General features: G+C 35.9%; 1 protein-coding gene across 2 annotated transcripts; it reads right to left on the reverse strand.

The window, feature by feature from the left end:
- Nucleotides 1-2,218: 2,218 nt before the first annotated feature.
- Nucleotides 2,219-8,805, reverse strand: LOC149221431 (uncharacterized). Of its 2 annotated transcripts, none has more exons than XM_089385109.1 (3): nt 8,572-8,805; nt 3,007-8,088; nt 2,219-2,876 (listed from the first exon to the last, which is right to left on the reverse strand). In XM_089385109.1, exons 2-3 carry the CDS (start codon nt 8,069-8,071, stop codon nt 2,395-2,397), a joined length of 5,547 nt encoding a protein of 1,848 aa, XP_089241235.1. In that variant the 5' UTR covers nt 8,072-8,088; nt 8,572-8,805; the 3' UTR covers nt 2,219-2,394. The 2 variants fall into 2 exon arrangements, with proteins under 2 accessions (XP_089241235.1, XP_089241234.1); XM_089385108.1 differs by having other exon boundaries at nt 2,959-8,088; nt 8,572-8,804.
- Nucleotides 8,806-19,613: the final 10,808 nt, after the last annotated feature.

The following is a 19,613-nucleotide window of genomic DNA, read 5'->3' on the forward strand; positions in this document are numbered from 1 at the left end:
TGGAAAACTTCAATAAAGCCTTTTTCTGGATCCATGTAAACAAATATTCTTACAAAAGCATACATTTATTCTCTTACCTCAACAATGTTGATGTATTTTCCCAGGGTTTTTCCAATGTTTCGTAAGATTTCTTAATCCTAGTAGTGAAGGGGAGGACGAAGCAACTTCACCCAATAGGAACAACTGAAGGGACAACATTTTTAAGGTTGAAGTCCATGGTTCATATGTCTAAATAGAGCTCCTGGGCTCCCATGAAATAAGGCTATTCCTAAATATGAGATTTCTATATTCCTTTAACTCAAAGAAGAATGTTGATAGGGATGGACTAGTCCCCATGAACTGACCCACTATTCTTCTTTCATCCAAACTAAGAGACGAGGCTTTGAATTTTACAAGGTTGACCTGAACCTTCATGATGTTCTCTAGTTTCTCACGAATCTGTCTTGTTTAGATCTGGTTCCTTTCAAACTTAATTGTACCATATCTTTGAATGCAACAACTCTAGGGGAAGGTTGGCGATTAGAAGAAGTGGAGGGCTGGAGGCTGAAGCCTCCCACATAGGTGTAGGCCATATAGGAAACCCTATCAAAAAGTAAGAGGGTGCTCAAAGGTCGCAGGTAGTCGAATCGGTCTAGCGAGAAACCAGATGGATTTAATGGTGTACTTTTTCTTTTATCATTTGGATATATATATATATATATATATATATATATATATATATATAATGTCTAAATGTTATTATTTTTTAAATTGAGTCAACATTTTTTTATTCAATGTTATGCGAGAAAATCTCCCAATGTTGCTATAGAGTGTCTCCCAACAAAAAAAAAAAACATAAAAGTATCTACTAAAACATTTGGTTACTTTCCTCTACTAGAAGTATCTAACAAAAAAAGACAAGAGAAAAGTGTTTTCACAAAAATATCTACCAATTGGTGTTTTCCTTAAGATGTCATGCCACAACTATGATATATCCATGAACAATTTTAGTGTGTAGTGTGGTTGGTACATTACTTATTAATATATTTGAGAAATCTTTGCAAATCCCCATACCACAACTATGATATATCCATGAACAATTTTAGTGTGTAGTGTGGTTGGTACATTACTTATTAATATATTTGAGAAATCTTTGCAAATCCCCATATTAGATTGATGCCTTTATCCATTTAAAAAATTGCTTTCAATCCTTTTACATGCCTCATTCTAGTTTATTATTATGTAATAGTTTCATCTTCTTTATTGAATGAATTCATCTCTCTACTTATATATGTGTGGATATTGACATATGTATATATGGATATTGATATATTTGTAATGGATTATTTTTTACGTATTAATTTAAGTTAATGAGTTGTTAATTTATATATAAAATAATTTTAAATTTATTAATTAAAGTCTTAAATAATTTAATAACATAAATTATTCTTCACTTAGATTACATTTCACATTTTTGAGTAATATATTGGTGAATTTCTTTCAACATTCTAAACTAAATTTTACATTAGTATACTCATTAATCTCTTTTAACATTCTAATCAACTTGTTCCATGAGTTTTGGATTCTTATTTGGTCTCATTATTTTATTTCATTAACCATATATTTTATAAAATTAATAATTAACAATGATAACTTTATACTGATCCATTTAATTTTCAAATAAAAATCTTCATTTTAATATTGATAAACTAAATTTGATAGGACAAATGAATTCTCAACATTACAATATTTGCAATTCTATGTTTAAGAAAAATAACAATAAAAAAGGTTATGAGATTTTTTTAGTTTTTTTACAAATTAATTTATTCTAATTTCATATCAACATTTTAAAATCCAGTAAAATAACGTTAACCCCTCTTAATTACATGAGATTTTTTTAGTTTTTTTACAAATTAATTTATTCTAATTTCATATCAACATTTTAAAATCTAGCGTTAACCCCTCTTAATTACATGATGTTTTTTGGTTAATATTAATTTAATTATATGGAGACTAGAATGATTTTCAATTTGGATATTTCCATAAAAGTTAATATATTAATAGTTTTTCATATTTTGTTTTGCTTACCTAATTCTATCCTTACATCTACATTGTTACAATAAATGAAAAAAATTAAGTACAAAATTTATAAATAATAATGTCATCAATTTACTTTACATAAATATATTTCATACAATAAGAAGGTTTTTGCTTATAAAAAATTGTCTATCACATAAACTCGGAACCAGAATATTAAGACTCTGAGGCCAAATTACAGACAAAACATATAATGTACTAAAACATATAGTCCACATAGTTACAATCCGCAACATGAAAAGTAAGGCCAAATTACAAGCAAAGGATTCGTCTTATTTTGCTCCTGAAATGGACCCTTTGTATGTAGATGAACCCCTCTCACATAACCGTAAGTTCCTTAACCCTGGACTCCAGCTTACTCACGGGGATGGTGATATTAAGCATCCCATTCTTGAATTCTGCCCAGATTTTCTCCTTCTTACGGTTTTGCGAAAGATCCTTGCTACTCTTGTACTCCACCTTGACCTTGGGGATGGTGATATTTAGCACACCATTCTTCAATTCCTTCTTGATTTTGTCCATTTCATAGTTTTCAGGCAACGTCAGGCGAGTATTGTAAGTGCTGCAAAATGACCACCAGTCCTTTTCCTGCCCTTCTTTCTCTTCCATGACCAGAAAGTGATGGTCCACGATAGAGATGTTGACATCGTCCTGGGATAGCCCCGGCATGTCGAATCTCATATTCAGTTCATTCTCGTTTTCCATCATGCACCATGGCGTTCGAACCGAAAACGCGTCCCGCTCCATCATATCAAGCATTTGCCGCATCGTTCTCGTCGGCAAGGATAGGTCCGAGAGACCTGCAATATTATTATTAGTACCAAAATGTTATGACAACTTAAAACTTGAGGACTGATGAGCTGGAATTAAGGTGAGCTTTACCAAATGGCGAAATCACAGTCGTGGACTTTTGGTCAGCGTCATTTCTACCTGTGGTGTGTTCCACGGTCATGGGTTTCTTGTCAGCCTCATTATGTCTCACAACCCCGAGCTTCTGGTCAGCCTCAGTTTTGCTTCGAGTGTCTTCCACGGCCCCAGGTTTCTGGTCACTCTCAATTTTGCTGGCACTATCTCCCGCAACCTCGGACCTCTTGTCGGCGGCCTCAGTTTTGCTTGTAGTATCTGCCACAGCCCCAACAGCGCCGAGCTTCTGCTCAGCATCAGTTTTGCGTGTTGTATCTCCCACAGCCCCAGGCTTCTGGTCAACCTGTGTTTTGCTTGTTGAATCTCCAACAGCCCCAGGCTTCTGGGCAGGCTCGATTTTGCTTGTTGAATCTTCCACAGCCCCGCGTTTCTGGTCAGACTCGGTTTTTCTCGTTGTATATCCCGCAGCCCCTGGCTTATGCGCTGCCTCAATTTTCCTTGTAGGATCTCCCGGAGCCTCAGGCTTCTGGTCAGCCTCGCTTTTGCTTATGGTGTCTGCCACAGCCACGATTTTCTGGTCAGCCTTTGTTTTGCTGATCGTCTCACCCACAGCCGCAGGCTTCTGGAGAGCCTCAATTTTGCTTGTAGCATCTCCCGCAGCCCCAGGCTTCAGGTAGGCCTCAATTTTTCTTGTAATATCTGCCACAGCCCTGGCCTTCTGATCAGCCTCGGTTTTGCTCATCGTATCCCCCACAGCCTCAGGCTTCGGAACAACCTCAACTTTGCCTGTAGTATTCCCTGCAACCCAAGGCTTCTGGTCATCCTCGCTTTTGCTTGTAGTATCTGCCACAGCCCGCATTTTCTGGTCAACCTCTGTTTTGTTCGTTGTATCTCCGACAACCCCAGGTTTTTGGGCAGCCTCAGTTCTGCTACTTGTATCTACTGTAGCCCCAGGTTTCCGGTCAGCCTCGCTTTTGCTTGTAGTATCTGCAGGCTTCTGGGCAACCTCCATTTTGCTTGTAGCATCTCCCGCAGCCCCAGGCTTCTGGTCAGTCTCTCTTCTGTTTGTAATATCTGCTACAATCGCGAGCTTCTTCTGGTCAGCCTCGATTTTGCTCGTCGTATCTCCCATAGCCCGAGGCTTCTGGGCAGACTCAACTTTGCTTGTAGCGTCTCCGGCAGCCCCGGGCTTCTGGTCAGCCTCGCTTTTGCCTGTATCTGCTACAGCTTCGAACTTCTGGTCAGCCTCGGTTTTGCTCGTCGTATCTCTCACAAGTCCAGGATTCAGGGCAGCCTCCATTTTGCTTGTAGTATCTCCCGCAACCCCAGGCTTCTTCTCAGCCTCACTTTTGGTAGTGGTATCTGCCACAGCCCCGGTCCTCTTGTCAACCTCGGTTTTGCTCGTCGTATCTATCACAGCCCGAGCAGTCTGGGCAGCCTCAATTTTGCTTGTAGCATCTCCCGCAGGCCCCGGCTTCTGGTTAGCCTCAATTTTGCTTGTAGTATTTGATACAGCTTCGAACTTCTGGTCAGCCTCGGTTTTCCTCGTCGTATCTCTCACAGCCCCAGGATTCATGACAGCATCCTTATTGTCATTGATCTCGCTTTTGCTTGTAGTGTCTGCCACAGCCCCGATCTTCTGGTTAGCCTCCGTTTTGTTCCCGGTAACCCCCACAACCTCAGGCTTCTGGGAAGCCTCAATTTTGCCTGTAATCTCTGCCGCAGCCGCAGGTTTCTGGTCAGCCTTGGTTTTGCTTGTAGTATCTGCCACAGCCTCGACCTTCTGGTCAGCCTCGGTTTTGTTCGTTGTATCTCCCACAGCGTCAGTTTTGCTCGTAGGCTTCCGGACAGTCTCAACTTTGCTCGTAGGCTTCCGATCAGCCTCAATTTTGCTTGTAGCATCTCCCGCAGCCCCGGGCCTCTGGTCAGCCTCGCTTTTACTTGTAGCCTCTGCGACAGCCTCGGGCTTCCGGGCAGCCTCAACTTTGCTTGCAGTATCTCCCGCAGCCCCAGGCTTCTGGTCAGCCTCGCTTTTATTCGTAATATTTGCCACAGCCCCGAGCTTCTGGTCAGCATCGGTTTTGCTAGTACCATCTCCCGCAGCCCCAGGCTTGAGGTCAGCCTCAATTTTAGTTGTAGCATCTCCCGCAACCCCAGGCTTCTGGGCAGCCTCAATTTCGCTCGTAGCATCTCCCGCATCCCTAGGCTTCTGGACAGCCTCCATTTTGTTTGTAGCATCTCCCGCAACCCCAGGGTTCTGGTCAGCGTTGCTTTCGCTTGTAATATTTGCCATAGCCCCAGGAGTGTGGGCAGCCTCAATTTTTTTTGTAGTATCAACTGCATCCCAAGGCTTCTGGTCAGCCTCAATTTTGCTTGTAGTGTCTGCCACAGCCCCGACCTCAGCATTGCTCGTCGTATCTCCCACAGTCCCAGGCTTCTGGACAGCCTCAATTTTGCTTGTCCCATCTCCCACAGCCGCAGTCTTCTGGTCAGCCTCGCTTTTGATCATAGTATCTGCCACAGCCCCGAGGTTCTGGTCAGCCTCGGTTTTGCTCGTCGTGTCTCCCACAGCCCCGAGGTTCTGGTCAGCCTCGGTTTTGCTCGTCGTGTCTCCCACAGCCCCAGGCTTCTGGGCAGCTTCAACTTTCCTTGTACTATTTCCTGCAGCCCTGGGCTTCTGATCAGCCTCGCTCTTGCTTGGAATACCTGGCAGAACCCCGAGCTTCTCGTTAGCCTCGGTTTTCCTCGTCGTATCTCCCACAGGCCCAGGCATCTGGGCAGCCTCAATTTTGCTTGTGCTATCTCCCGCGGCTCCAGGCTTCTGTTCATCCTCAGTTTTGCTTGCAGCATCTGCCACAGGCCCTAGCCTCTGGTCAACGTTGGTTTTGCTCGTCGTATCTCGCACAGCACCAGGCTTATGGGCAGGCTCAATTTTGCTAGTGGCATCTTCCGCATCCCCAGGCTCAGCCTCAATTTTGCTTGTGGCATCTCCCGCAGCCCCAGGCTTCTGGGCAGCCTCAATTTTGCTTGTAGCATCTACTGCATCCCCAGGCTTGTGGGCAGCCTCAATTTTGCTGGAAGCATCTCCCGCATCCCCAGGGTTCTGGTCAGCCTGGATTTTGCTTGTAGCATCTCCCTCATCCCCAGGCTTCCGGTCAGCCACAATTTTGCTTGTAGCATCTCCCGCAACCCCAGGCTTCTGTTCAGCCTGGCTTTTGCTTGTAGTATCTGCCACAACCCTAGGCTTCTGGTCAGCCTCGCTTTTGCTTGTAGTATCCACCACAGCCCCGATCTTCTGGTCAACCTCGGCTTTGCTCGTCGTATCTCCCGCAGCCCCAGGCTTCTCGACAGACTCAATTTTGCCTGTAGCATCTCCCCCAGCCCCAGGTTTCTGGTCAGCATCAATTTTGCTTGTAGTATCTGAAAAAGCCCTGACCTTCTGATCGGGCTCGGTTTTGCTCGTCGCGTCTCCCACAGCCCCTGGCGTTTGAGCAACCTCTATTTTGCTTGTAGTATCTCCTACAACCCCAGGCTTCTGGTCAGCCTCGATTTTGTTTGTAGTATCTGCCACAACCCCGATTTTCTGGTCAGACTCTGTTTTGTTCGGCGTATCTGCTACATCCCCAGGTTTGTGGGCAACGTCAATTTTGCTTGTACTGTCTCCCGCAGCAACAGGGTTCTGGTCAGCCTCACCTTTTCTTGTAGTATCTGTCACATCCCCGAGTTTCTGGTCCGTCTTGGTTTGGCTTGTACTATTTGACACAAACCCACGGCTTTGATTAGCCTCGGTCTTGCTTGTAGTGTCTCCCACAGTCTCCTGCTTCTTGTCAGTCTCTGTTTCAGCCTCGGCATTGCTTGGAGTATCTCTCACGGCTCCGGGTCCTTGGTGAGAACTAGGTTTGCTTGCAGTATCTGCCACAACATCGGGTTTTTTATCAGCTCCGGTTTTCTTTGCAGTACTCTCATCAGTCTCGGGCTTCTGGTCAGTAGCCTCAGCTTTTACTGTCCCATCACCCATAGCCTGGAGCTTCTGCTTCGGCTGAACCTCGGTTTTGCTTGCATGAGAATCTCCCATAGCCCCAGTCTTGAGCTCAGGCTCTGTTTTGTTTACAGTATCTATCACAGCCCCGTGGTCTTGGTAAGCCACGGGTTTACTTGCAGTATGTGTCACAACCTCGGGATTCTTATCAGCCCCGGTTTTCTCTGTGTTATGCTGATCCGCCTTGGTTTTGCTTGTAGTATCTGCTACACCGTCTTCGTTGTGGCCAGCCTCAGTTTTGCTTGTAGTATCTACTACACCCTCACCGTTCTGGCCAGCCACAGTTTTGTTTGCCTCGCTTGTACTATTTGACACAAACCCATGGCTTTGATTAACCTCGGTTTTGCTTGTAGAGTCTCCCACAGCCTCGGGCTTCCGGTCAGTCTCTGTTTTGCTTGTAGTAATTTGGTCAGCCTCGGCATTGCTTGGAGTATCTCTCACAACATCGGGTTTCTGATCAGCCCCAGTTTTCTTTGCATTGTTCTTATCAGTATATTCGTTCTTATCAGCCTCAGCTTTTACTGTACCATCCCCCGTAGCCTGGAGCTTCTGCTTCAGCTCAGCCTCGGTTTTGCTTCCATGAGAATCTCCCATAGCCTCGGTCTTGTGCTCAGCTTCTGTTCTGCTTGCAGTATCTGTCACAACCTCGGTATTCTTATCAACCCCGGTTTTCTCTGTGTTATTCTGATCAGCCTTGCTTTTGCTTCTAGTATCTGCTACACCCTCACCGTTCTGGCCAGCCTCAGTTTGGTTTGTAGTATCTACCATAGCCCCGCTGTTCTCGTCGGCCTCTGCTTTGTTTTTAGTATTTTCCTGGGATTGGGGCATGTTTTGAGCACTGATTTCTGCTCTGACAACCAAACCATTTGTAGGCCGCTGGTGAGCAGAATATTTCAACCCTACGTTGGAGAACAGCCGTTTGCCAAATGGAATAAAAGTAAGAATACTGATACTAGTCCTGGTATTGCGTCCAAGCTTCCAACGAGCAGCGATTCCATTGATAGTGGGTATTCGAGTCGAACGGGTTGAAGTGGATATTGGAGTCGAACGGGTCGAGGCAATTGCGGGGACGTTGGACAGTGAGAAAGCCATTCTTTGGGGACCCGGACCTGCGGCATTAGAGAATTGGAAAATAGTTACAGAGAGTACTCAACACATGTTCCCACATAATTTGTGATTGCAAAATCCGTGAAATTCTTTCCGAAATTAACGTAAATCTTTAAAGTAAAAGCTACATTATTAGTTTTCATGGCCACCGATATTTCCAAGTTTATTGAACCATAAATACAGGGCAGTATATGCATAATGTTGGCTGGAAACAGGTACATTACTTAGCAGTGGGTATATATTGTTTTCGCAGTGGAAATATACTATTTCTGGGTAGTAATGGCTCCATAGCCTGATAAATATATCAATATTTCTATGTCTATTTTACCATCAATATGCGAAAGCAGTATATACCCACCATTAAATTGATATTTCTAAATCTATTGAACCATAATAACGTGGAGACAATATATACCCACCATTAAATAGAAAAACTGGTAAATATGCCTTGCCCGTTTTCATGGCAAAAGACACAGTTGGCATACCTTAGATTTTGACTAGTCGGAGAGTTATCAGAAGAAGCGTCGCGAGGGCAGTGCCTCAAATACAATTACCTCAAATGCATGTAACTAAACCACAATTGCCTAAGAGGAAGGTGCAGGCAAATGCATTATATACAGAGGTAGAAAGTTGGGTGCAGGCCAATGTATTTTATAGAGAGGCAGAAAGCTGAGGAGTCTAAACATGGCAACGAACATTATTGCGGAGAAAGTATTTTCAAAATCATAAGCTTTGAATGAATAGTAGAGAATAGTTGCGGTAAAATTTAAAATAAAATCAGAAGATTAAGGAAAGAATCTGATGTGGGGAGGAAAAAGAAAATAAAATTGATGCCATAAAAACGAATGTTACAAAGAAGTTTGCTTTTGTTTTGTGTTTTTTCGGGAGTATCGCGTTAATCTTATTCTTGTGAAACTTCATCCCACCGTGATATTGTATATAAATACTAGTTCGTAACAAAGAAGTTTGTTACAAGAAGTTTTTAAATGACAACATTTTGATGATAAATATTATAATAACAAAAAATAAATTTAAAGTTAAGATGAAGAAAAAAGTTATAATATTTTTTTAATATTATATTTATAATAATTTTTAAATTTTATATAAGCATGAATATTTATTGTATTTATGTATAATAGTTTGTTACATTAAATATATAAAAGTGAGGACTTATTGTATTTATAAATAATAATTTGTTACATTAAATATATAAAATAGAGAATATAGATTATTTTTAAGTAGATTTTGTAATATTATTTTAAATTATAGAAAGTGACATAAAGATGTGAAGTTTTGGTTAAATGTTAGGTTTTAGTATAATTAATATTTGAAATGGTTTTTTCTTGGGTATTTTTTTTTAAATCAATTTCTCTCAAAAATAGGTAGATATTTTTAACAATCATAAATTTAAGCTGTTTGAACTATAAATTTCTAATGCCTCGGGGGTTTTTAGGGAGTTGAATCCATTGATGCATTCAAAGTGCATTTTAAACAACAAGAAACCACAATCTTACTCAGAATTATATTTTCTAATTCTACTAAAAAAGTCATTTTGTCTATTAGTTAAACTAATCAAAATAGTAATACATTTAAAAAAAATACTCTATATAATAACAATAGTATTAGTGCAGCCATATAGATTAAATGGGTAGTAAATTCTTGTTTGCAGGTTTGTGTGGTGGTCATAATTTGAAGAATTGGCTTCCATAGTTTATCCAAAGTGAACATTTTTAATAGACTTTTCTAGTCTAGACCACTACCCCACTTTATTATGAAAATTCTTAATTTGTAAATAAGATTTGTTATATTACCATAACTTTCAATACCATAAGTATGAAAAACCATAAATCATTTTATATGATATTTTTTAGTTAATAAATTTAATTAAATGGAAAAAAACACTCTACTTTAAAAATAAATCTTAACTTTTCATTTATATATATTACTTAAAGATATTTTAAAATATTATATAAAATTTAAATCCTATCATCCATTTAATAATTATTAATAATTAAATTACAATTTTTAAAATTCTATTTCAAAATAAACAAATATATCAATATAATCAAAATTAATTATTATTATTATATACATTATTTATATTTAAAAAAATCAAAATTCTTAACATAAATATAAATTTAAAAAAAAATCATATAAAAAATATTATATTGAAATTCCAATGTTATAATTGATTCAATAGTTAACACGAAATTTATAAACAAAATAAGTGTAAAATATAAACAAAACAAAAACCACACACGTTTTATATCACGTTAATTACGCTAGTGCATCCAAATAATACAAATGCACTGCAAATGATATTTTTACTAAATATTTTCCTATCATGATTAGACATATAAATGTTATTCGTTACTGTTTATTATTATTGTTTTGATTAATGTATTATTTTTACGTTAACACTATATATATTCGCGCAAGAAATTCAGTAAATTTATTTATTTTAATGGTAAATTTATATTCTATCTCATATAAACACCAACATTTGAAGCGAGCACTTAGAGCCACCAGAATATCTGACCATACTTGAGCTTATGTAAATGTAGATTTTTCAAAGCATCGTCTTCTTCACTTGGGCGTTTACCCAAAATGCTCTTACCAGCAGCATCATATTGGGAGCAATCAGGCTCACCAGAATATTCACTTAGTGCATGATACATCATTTACACACTACAGACCTCATTCATTACACACTACAGAGTGAGACCTCACTCTTTAGGCTAAAAGTACTATTTTTAGGAAGAAATATATTAATAAATATATATATATATATATATATATTTTTTTTTTTTCAGAGAGAAAAATCATCATAGATTATATTAAGAAAATATAATAATCTGAATACATAGAAAGAAGCCAGCAGATTCCTGATATTGTTAAGTTTCAGATGTGTCCAAGCAACTAATTACCAGATACCAAAGAGAGTATTTTCCTATCAGTCCAATTACTTACAGATTTTTCATTTTCAATTCAAACACATATTCCTTGATAAACTGAGATGATTACAAAGATTTTGACTCCCACAAAAAACAAAAACAAAGCAGACAAGGAGACTCATATTGAGCGAACAAGGACCGAAATCAGCCAATAAGGTCGTGATTTGCCGATATATGAAACAGAATAAAGTCCAGAGGCACCCTTGAATCTTGAAAAATGTGAGCATTCCTCCATTTCCATAAGAACCAGCAGACAAGAACAAACAAGGTTCGCCAAGATGAACTCTGCTCGCTCCACCATTTGAACCCATCCTGTACAAAAGAGAAGACCCAGTAAGGAAAACCAAGAGACAATGACAGTTCATACCAGATTTGAAGAGATGAAGCACATTGGAAGAACATATGAACATTTGACTCGGTCGGCATTCTGACACATGGTGCATCTTCCCGGACCCTGCCATCCTTTCTTTTGAAGGACCTCCCATCTAAGGTTCCTGTTCGAAAAGACCAGCCACAAGAATAAGATCATTTTGAGTGGGCATGCCACCTTCCATAGACTAGGAGGAAAGATCAGATCAGAGTTAGACGATAGGTTTGATGACATTGCAGCATATAAATCCTTTACACGAAGAGGCTGAGAAGATCTCGGAAGAGCCCATGCCAGAACGTCCCTTGTGCCTGAACGATGAATCCCCACACCGATAAGGCTCTGAACAACTGACATCCAAAGGGGGCGCATGGAGAGAGGCAAAAATAAGGCCTGCGCATCCTTCCAAACAGGAGATGTGTATGACCAAGATTTAATCAACTTATCCCATGTAAATATACCCTTTGAGTGGAAAAAGGAAATCAATCTAGGAGGGAAGGAGGAACCCAAACCATTTACTATTAAATCAAAACCAATGAGGATGCTTGAGCCCGAGAAAATCCTCCACTGTAAATTTTCTATGAAGAAAGGTTGTATTTTCCTGAAGCTTAACCAGATAGCAGACCCTCTTTTAATGCCCAAAGATTTCCTTCTGTACCAGAACTCCATGCTTCTTCCTTTTAAATATTTTCTGTTGATGACTCTGCTCCACGGACCCTCGCCATAGATACCTTTATGAAAAGATTTGCAAAATATTATTTTGGTAATTTTTTTTTTTTTAAATGAGAATTTTAATTTTGAATTTTATGATTGATATAATTAAACTCTCTTTATGAATTAATAAAAAATAAAAATAAACTAAATTAATTATATATATTATAATGTAATAAATTTATTGAAAAGTTGGAGGGGACGATGTAAGTGTAATCATATTATTAAATTGCTTTCTTGAGGAACGTGACGAACGGGGAAATCCGGTAAATGAAGGGTACATGATATTTTTCATTGTACACGTGATGTGGGACACGTTTCATTACATGTTTATACTTTTAGAAAAGGAAAAGGAAAAGAAAAGATGTTGATATCACATTTAGTCACCCTATATTATATTATTCTTTTAAGTTAGGTTGTTCTATGTGGACGTCTTAGTGTTCGTGTTCTCAACTAAGTGTACTACATTTTTCTTTTAATTCTGGACATAATGTGCGTGGCAGATTGTATTAGAATAACTTATATTATTTAATCTTCTTTTAAATAAGTTATCCAAATGGAAGTCTTCTCAATTGCAGAATATTTTTATTATTATATAGATAATGTGACACATTCTATTCTCCTACACTTTAGGACCATGAAAATAATATCATTGTGTAAAACCTGAGAAATGCATTGTTTTTAATGTTTTGTGCAATTTTCATATAATTATATTTTAATAATTTTACTTATATTATAATATATTTGAAAAAATAAAATGAAAGAATTCGGTAAAAATGATATTATTATTAATTTTAATAATAAAAAATAAAAATATATGAAAATGCTTTCCGCATAAATCACATTAAATTTTAACACTATATGAAAAATAATTGAATATTTAAGTTTAAATATTTTTTTTTTTTTTATATTTAAAATAATATAAGTAATTATCTACCATATAGTTATGTGAAAATTATAAAGAAAATTGATTTGATTTAAGATATTTTAAGTTTTTTTTATTTTTTTAAAGAGAATATTCTTTTATAAAAATAATTATCACAAACATAGATGTATGAAAATTATAAAAAAATTGGAGTAGGTGTTAAGTTTTCCTACTTTTATATTTAAAAAAAATAGTATAAAATTAATTAATGGAAATATAATTATTTAAAAATTAATGAGAAAAAAAAGATTTTTTTTATCACAATTTTTTTTTTTTTTAATACATCGTGTTAGCCATAATAACTTTATACTGTCTACAAAAGCTTAGAAACCTCACATTACAAAATGCACCAACAATCCATTAGAAACCTCACATTATAGAATGCACCAACAATCCATTGTTTCTGTTCTTTTTCTTTGTTCTACAAATTATTAGATTTCTATAACTATGGCCTCTAAACCTTGCCCTTCAGAAAACTAATGGATTAACTTAACCCCTTGACCTCCATGAATTACATCCTTGGAAAGGAAATCAACTAGAGAGTTTAGTTCTCTATAGCTACGATGACAATTATACCATTCCAATTTCCTAAAGTCTCCTTAAATCTTGGATTGGATAGGGCCGGATGTGGGGGAGTATCCCAACTTTTTTATTTATCTAGTCCACAACGAGTTGAGATTCACTCAATACTGAAGCTTTTTCATATGATAGAAATTAGCAGCATAAACCAATGCCCACATAGCAGAGAATCCTGCTCGATTATGGGAGCCACGTTGTAATAAGTTCCCCACCACCTCCTTCACCTCCTTTTAATAATATGGGTTGTGCAGGGTGTTCTTGACATTTTAACTTTAATTTCTCGATGTTGACAATGTATTGGGATTACAAAAATACCATTTTCAACGCCTTGTGGAGTTAGATATTAATGTTGTCATTATGTTTAACTCATTGAGATCTTTTAGACGAGGGTGAAAGCATGAAGATGGGTTACACTTTTGGGCCAAATGTAGCCATGAAATTTCAAGTTTTTCTTTTTTTATAGAATTGAAGCCCTCAAAATTCATATAAGCACTATGACTTTTTGTGGAGAATTATGTTGTTGTCTTAATGATATTTTTTACAAAAATATTTAGTGTCATATATATAAACATGATTTACGAGTTTTTCATATAATAATTTTATTATTATTATTATTATTTATTATGTAATTATTTATTTATTTATTATTTTTCGAAGTTGGCCAAGTAATATTACTTCAATTGCATTTTGCACACACGTGTTCACTTAAGGTTTTTTTCAACTATTTAAATAAATTGAAAAACCAAAAGTATCCTTTTGAAGAGGACTTGCAAAAGAAGATAGTGGTATATTTTGAAAATTTTTAACTGTGTATATTTTATGATATTGATTTTTTATTCAAAAAAATTCAAGCATTATGCTTAAAATAAATTAAATGAAAAATATCATATGAGTTCGAAAATGTCAAACTCATGTGTCATCCATTGGATAGAGGATTCCTTCATAAATCTAACTTGATCAACTCTGCCACCTAAGGACAAACTTAGCCCTAAATCTATTAGGGTACAAAATTGAGTTGCAAGAAATTTTGGAGAAAGGGTGTTGAAATTTCTGTTTTATGACTTAGGCTCAATCGAGAGCTTAAAGCGCTAGATCGAGTGCCTAGATTTCAAATTTAAATAGCTCGGTCAAGGGTTTCAAGCCTTTACAAAAAAAATTTAATGATCTAAAATTAAACTTTTACCTCATTTTAAAATTCCAAATCTTATTAGAATTTTTGTTATAATGTCATGTAAAAACCTTATTAAATTTAATATTAGTATTAAAAGATTATTATTTTATCAAATTAAATGATGAAATGATACTAATATAAAAAATGTAATATTAATATATTTTAATGTCAATATTAAATTTATTAATTTTGGATTAATATAATATTATTAACTTTTATATAATATAAAATTTCTTATATTATAATATATACTAGCACAACCATATAATAAATGTGGTTGATACAAGCATAAGTGTTAACAAAAATGTTGACCATTAATACAAAAAGAGTCATACAAGCTCACTCAACATATGTTAATTTTATTTAGCCTAATATTTTTGGATTAATATAATAGTATTAACTTTTATATAATATAAAATTTCTTATATTATAATATATACTAGCACAACCACATTAATAAATGTGGTTGATACAAGCATAAGTGTTAACAAAAATGTTGACCATTAACACAAAAAGAGTCATACAAGCTCACTCAACATATGTTAATTTTATTTAACCTAATATTTTTATAAATATAACATAATAAAATCTATAATAATTTTAAAATCCCGAAGCAATCATAACTTAAATCTACCTTTAAAGAAAGACAACCTAAACAATTTTAATTGGAAGACATGAAACGCTCTATGTATCTTTGATGGAGGTAGATGGAACATTAATATTTTGGAAAAAAATAGATAATATCTCCATGAAAAATTATCATTTTCCCTTCAGGTGAATGTACAACACATATTTGAAATCTTACATTTTAAATATGTATTATATACAAAAAAAATTGTTGTACGACACCAAAATATATTTATTTATTTATTAAAACATAATATTTTAATTGTCAAATATTTTTAAATGTTTTGAAATATATAGGGAGAGAGAGTGGGAGGGAAGGGTATGAGAGAGGGGGACACAAAGATGGAGAGATGGAGAGGAGGATAGAATCTCCAAGAAAGAGATGGAACTCGAGAGGTGGAGTTGGAGGAAAATATAGGGAAGAGAGAAGTTCAAGACATATAGAGAAAGAAAGGTGGAGAGAGAGAGAGAGAGAGAGAGAGAGAGAGAGAGAGATGGGGGAGAGACAGAGGGAGGTGTGAGAGAAAGGAAGAGAGAAAGGAATTGAGAGAGAGGGAGAGAGAGGGAGGTAAGAAGAAATAAATATAGGGAGAGAAAAGTGGAGAGAGAGAGAGAGGGATTGGAAAGGGAGATGGAGAGGGGGGGGTGACAAGGGAGATGGAGAGAGAGTGAGAGAAGAGAGTAGGAGGGAGGATAGATAGAAGGGGAGACAAAGGGAGAGAAGGGGAAGAGAGAGAGATAGGGAGAGGGAGGGAGATACATATAGATATGGAGAAACAATGTGTATGTTTGTGGGGTGATATAGAGAGATGAAGAAGGAGAGACAAAGGGAGATAGAGATATATATGGAAGGGGGAGAGAGGAAATAAGAGAGAGATAGAGTGGGAGAGGGAGGGAGAGATAGATATGAAGAGAGAGAATGTGTGTTTCTGGGGGGGTGATATAGAGAGACAAAGAAGGAGACATGGAGGGAGAGATCGATATAGATGGAGAAGGGAGAGAAAGGGGAGAAAATTGCTTGCATTAGATGCATTGATTTTAGTGTACAGATGTTGATTTCTAATCCTATTTGATTTCTTGCAAATTAGATGTATTGATTTCTAATTCTATTTCATTGCTTGCATTAGATGCATTCATTTCATTAAATATGTTGATTTATAATCTTGTTTGATTGAGATTGCATTAGATGTAGTGATTTCAATATAGATGTTAATTCCTAATCCTATTTGATTTCTAGCACTAGATGCATTAATTTCAGTGTAGTTGTTGATTTCTAATCCTATTTGATTGTTTGCAACATTAGATGCATTGATTTCAATGTAGATGTTGATTTCTTTAATCCTATTTGATTGTTTACATTAGATGAATTGATTTTAGTGTAGATTCTGATTTATCGTCCTATTTGATTGCTTATATTAGATGCATTTATTTCAGTGAAGATGTTGATTTATGATAAATGATGTCACTAGATATATGGTGCACATTAATTTCAAGGTAATTAGATAAACATTGTACATTGATTTCAATGTAAGCACAAAATTATTATTGACAATCTTCATTATGAATAAGCTTTTGTAGATAACCTCAAACAAAATAAAATCAAATAAAACTTGTATTTGTAACTTTTAGATCTCCACATCTTTTAAAATTTAATATATAACTTATTTCAATCATATTTGAGTTTTTAAAAATTGAATAAAACTTAAAATTCCATCATAAGGAATTGATTGAAATACTTGGATAACTACTTGTAAATTTAGGAAAGTTAATAACATTATATAAATTATAGAAATGTTGCCATATATTGTTGTTTGACCTATATATTAAATTTCAATACGATTGGCTTATATCATGTTATGACTAAACCGTTGTAGATAATATCAAAATAAATAATGCTGAATAAAACTTATTTGTTGTTTACATGACATCTTTTAATATTAAAATTGAATAAAACTTATTTCAATCATATTTGTGTTTTTTAATTGAACCCTCAGATAATAAATTGATTGAAATACTTAGAAAATGTTTTCCATGCAATAGTATATGGGTGGATCACTATATATATATATATATATATATATATATATACACACACACACACGAATGGCTTTATAATTCAAATAATTTATTTTTTAAATTGAATTGTAATAATATACATCCTAAATGACACTTTCTACAAGCCAATATGAAGCATGATTGGAATTCTTTCCATGTTCAATATTAAATTAATACATGATATATTTTAGTTCATTTTAAGTATCAAAGTGACTTGCATCATAACTTACGATTGTACATATTTTATATTTTACTAATAAAAATTATAGTATATAGAAAATTTTTATTAGATTAGCGAAATAATTTTAACATATCCATAAACTTAAAAAATTAATGACCGTCCATAAACAAGATTAATACAAATCCATAAACTAAAATAGTGAATACATGTATCAATAAACTATGCACATGAAAATATATACAAATTACAAATATCACATGAACATCTATAAATTGAAATAGTAAGCATCCATAAACTAAAATCGTGTTCATGATGCACATCCATAAACTGTCAATGTATGAAAATATACAAATTTTGTACCACACATGTGAATATGCCATATGAAATGAGTTTGAAAATATATAAACTATGACACTATAAGTACCACAAGAACTCCTATGTGATTTATGTCATGCAAAGTAAGTGTCCAAAAGCTGGTACTGCAATATAACACATTCAAATTCAAACTAATTAGATCATTATTTCTATAAAATAAACAATATAAAAATAAAATGATATTGAACCACATTTTTAATTACATATACATTAATCTACTAACCTCAGTTGAGTCCAAATGCAATTTAGGTAGGATGGGGGTCTGATCATGGATCCGGGTTTGGTGCTCCCTTGCTTGTGGCATGCATCAATGGGCCCGCATCATCAGTGCCTCTAAACCCAACATCCCACTCATGCCTCCACATAACAGTGGCATCAACGACACTCTGCATATGGGCCTGTGTACACAATGACAAGGACAAATTATAATTAGTCTACAAATTAATTAGCATATCTATGTAACTTCAAAAAAAATATATTGAAATCTTAGGAATAAAAAAGATCACGATGTGGTTGTACATATTGAATCTCCTCCACATTAGTGAACATATAAGGTGGAGCTGGAGGTAAATGAGAATCCATGGAAACATGCTTTGGTCGAGGATGCCCTGGTTGATCAACTACTACCTTGGATGACATCATAAGTTCATCCATGTAGTTGGGACGTGTCTATATAATCTAATACGAACTAGAAATTTTAATATAAATAATTATGTATAATTTGACAATAAGAGTCAAAATTTTAGTATATATATGTACTTGGTGTGTGTTACGCATGCCATGCGCCCTCCAAGTCTCACAAATGGCATCATGATACATATGTGCATGCGTCAAAAGTTGGTCGAATGATAAACTCGCAAGAAATGAATCATCATATAAGGGAAATGGTGGGTCACAAGGTAGTGGTGGTGGTCTCCTAATATCTCCATCTAATGCAACATGTGCACTAGCCAATGACACCAACATGTTGTCTGCAATAGTCTCCCACGTCTCACCACCAAGTTGCGGTAACTTGTCTAGCTTTGTCGGTAATACCAAGCTATGAGATCATAGTGGCAAGAATATTAGAGGTGGTCGTACATACCCAGGGTCCCTATGAGCCCCCTTGTACTCATAGGTACATCCCCTACCTGTACCATAAAAATGAAATCTGGTATTAGTGTAATCTGGCCTCATATGTAACACAAGGCATATAAATGCTTAGAAAAATAAAATGTGACCTGGTCATGGTTGGGGAACTTTCCCCAAGCTCTAATTAATCTATAATACACAAAGGGGGTTGCATGAAAATTACTAAAATATTTCAGTGGGTTCTGAACTTTATGTCTAGTAGGGAGATCCGAATAGATGTCGAACAACTCCCCACAAACACCAATGTCCTTGATGGCCTCTTTGACCACCTCCTAAGAATCTGGGTCTCTAACCTCATGCCTCTTGGCCCTATGTATGAAATGTAATATGTGGCTATATGGGCCGACCTTCGGTATGTCTCAATCAACCTAGTCATGCGATCCAACATCAAATACAATGCAATACGAGTCAGTGAATTGGAAATGTTCTTCTCTATCTCTTGTTATGAAAC

Source organism: Pinus tabuliformis, chromosome Q, assembly GCF_031772625.1.
Source record: "Pinus tabuliformis cultivar Carrire ecotype Pingquan chromosome Q, CPIR1, whole genome shotgun sequence".
Taxonomy (NCBI): domain Eukaryota; kingdom Viridiplantae; phylum Streptophyta; class Pinopsida; order Pinales; family Pinaceae; genus Pinus; species Pinus tabuliformis.

Excerpts from the sequence above, each read along its gene's own strand:
- LOC149221431 (XM_089385108.1), bottom strand. The coding sequence starts at position 8,071 with ATGGCTTTCTCACTGTCCAACGTCCCCGCAATTGCCTCGACCCGTTCG. Across the intron at positions 2,877-2,958 it reads GACTGTGATTTCGCCATTTG|GTCTCTCGGACCTATCCTTG; the intron begins GTAAAGCTCACC and ends ATAATATTGCAG.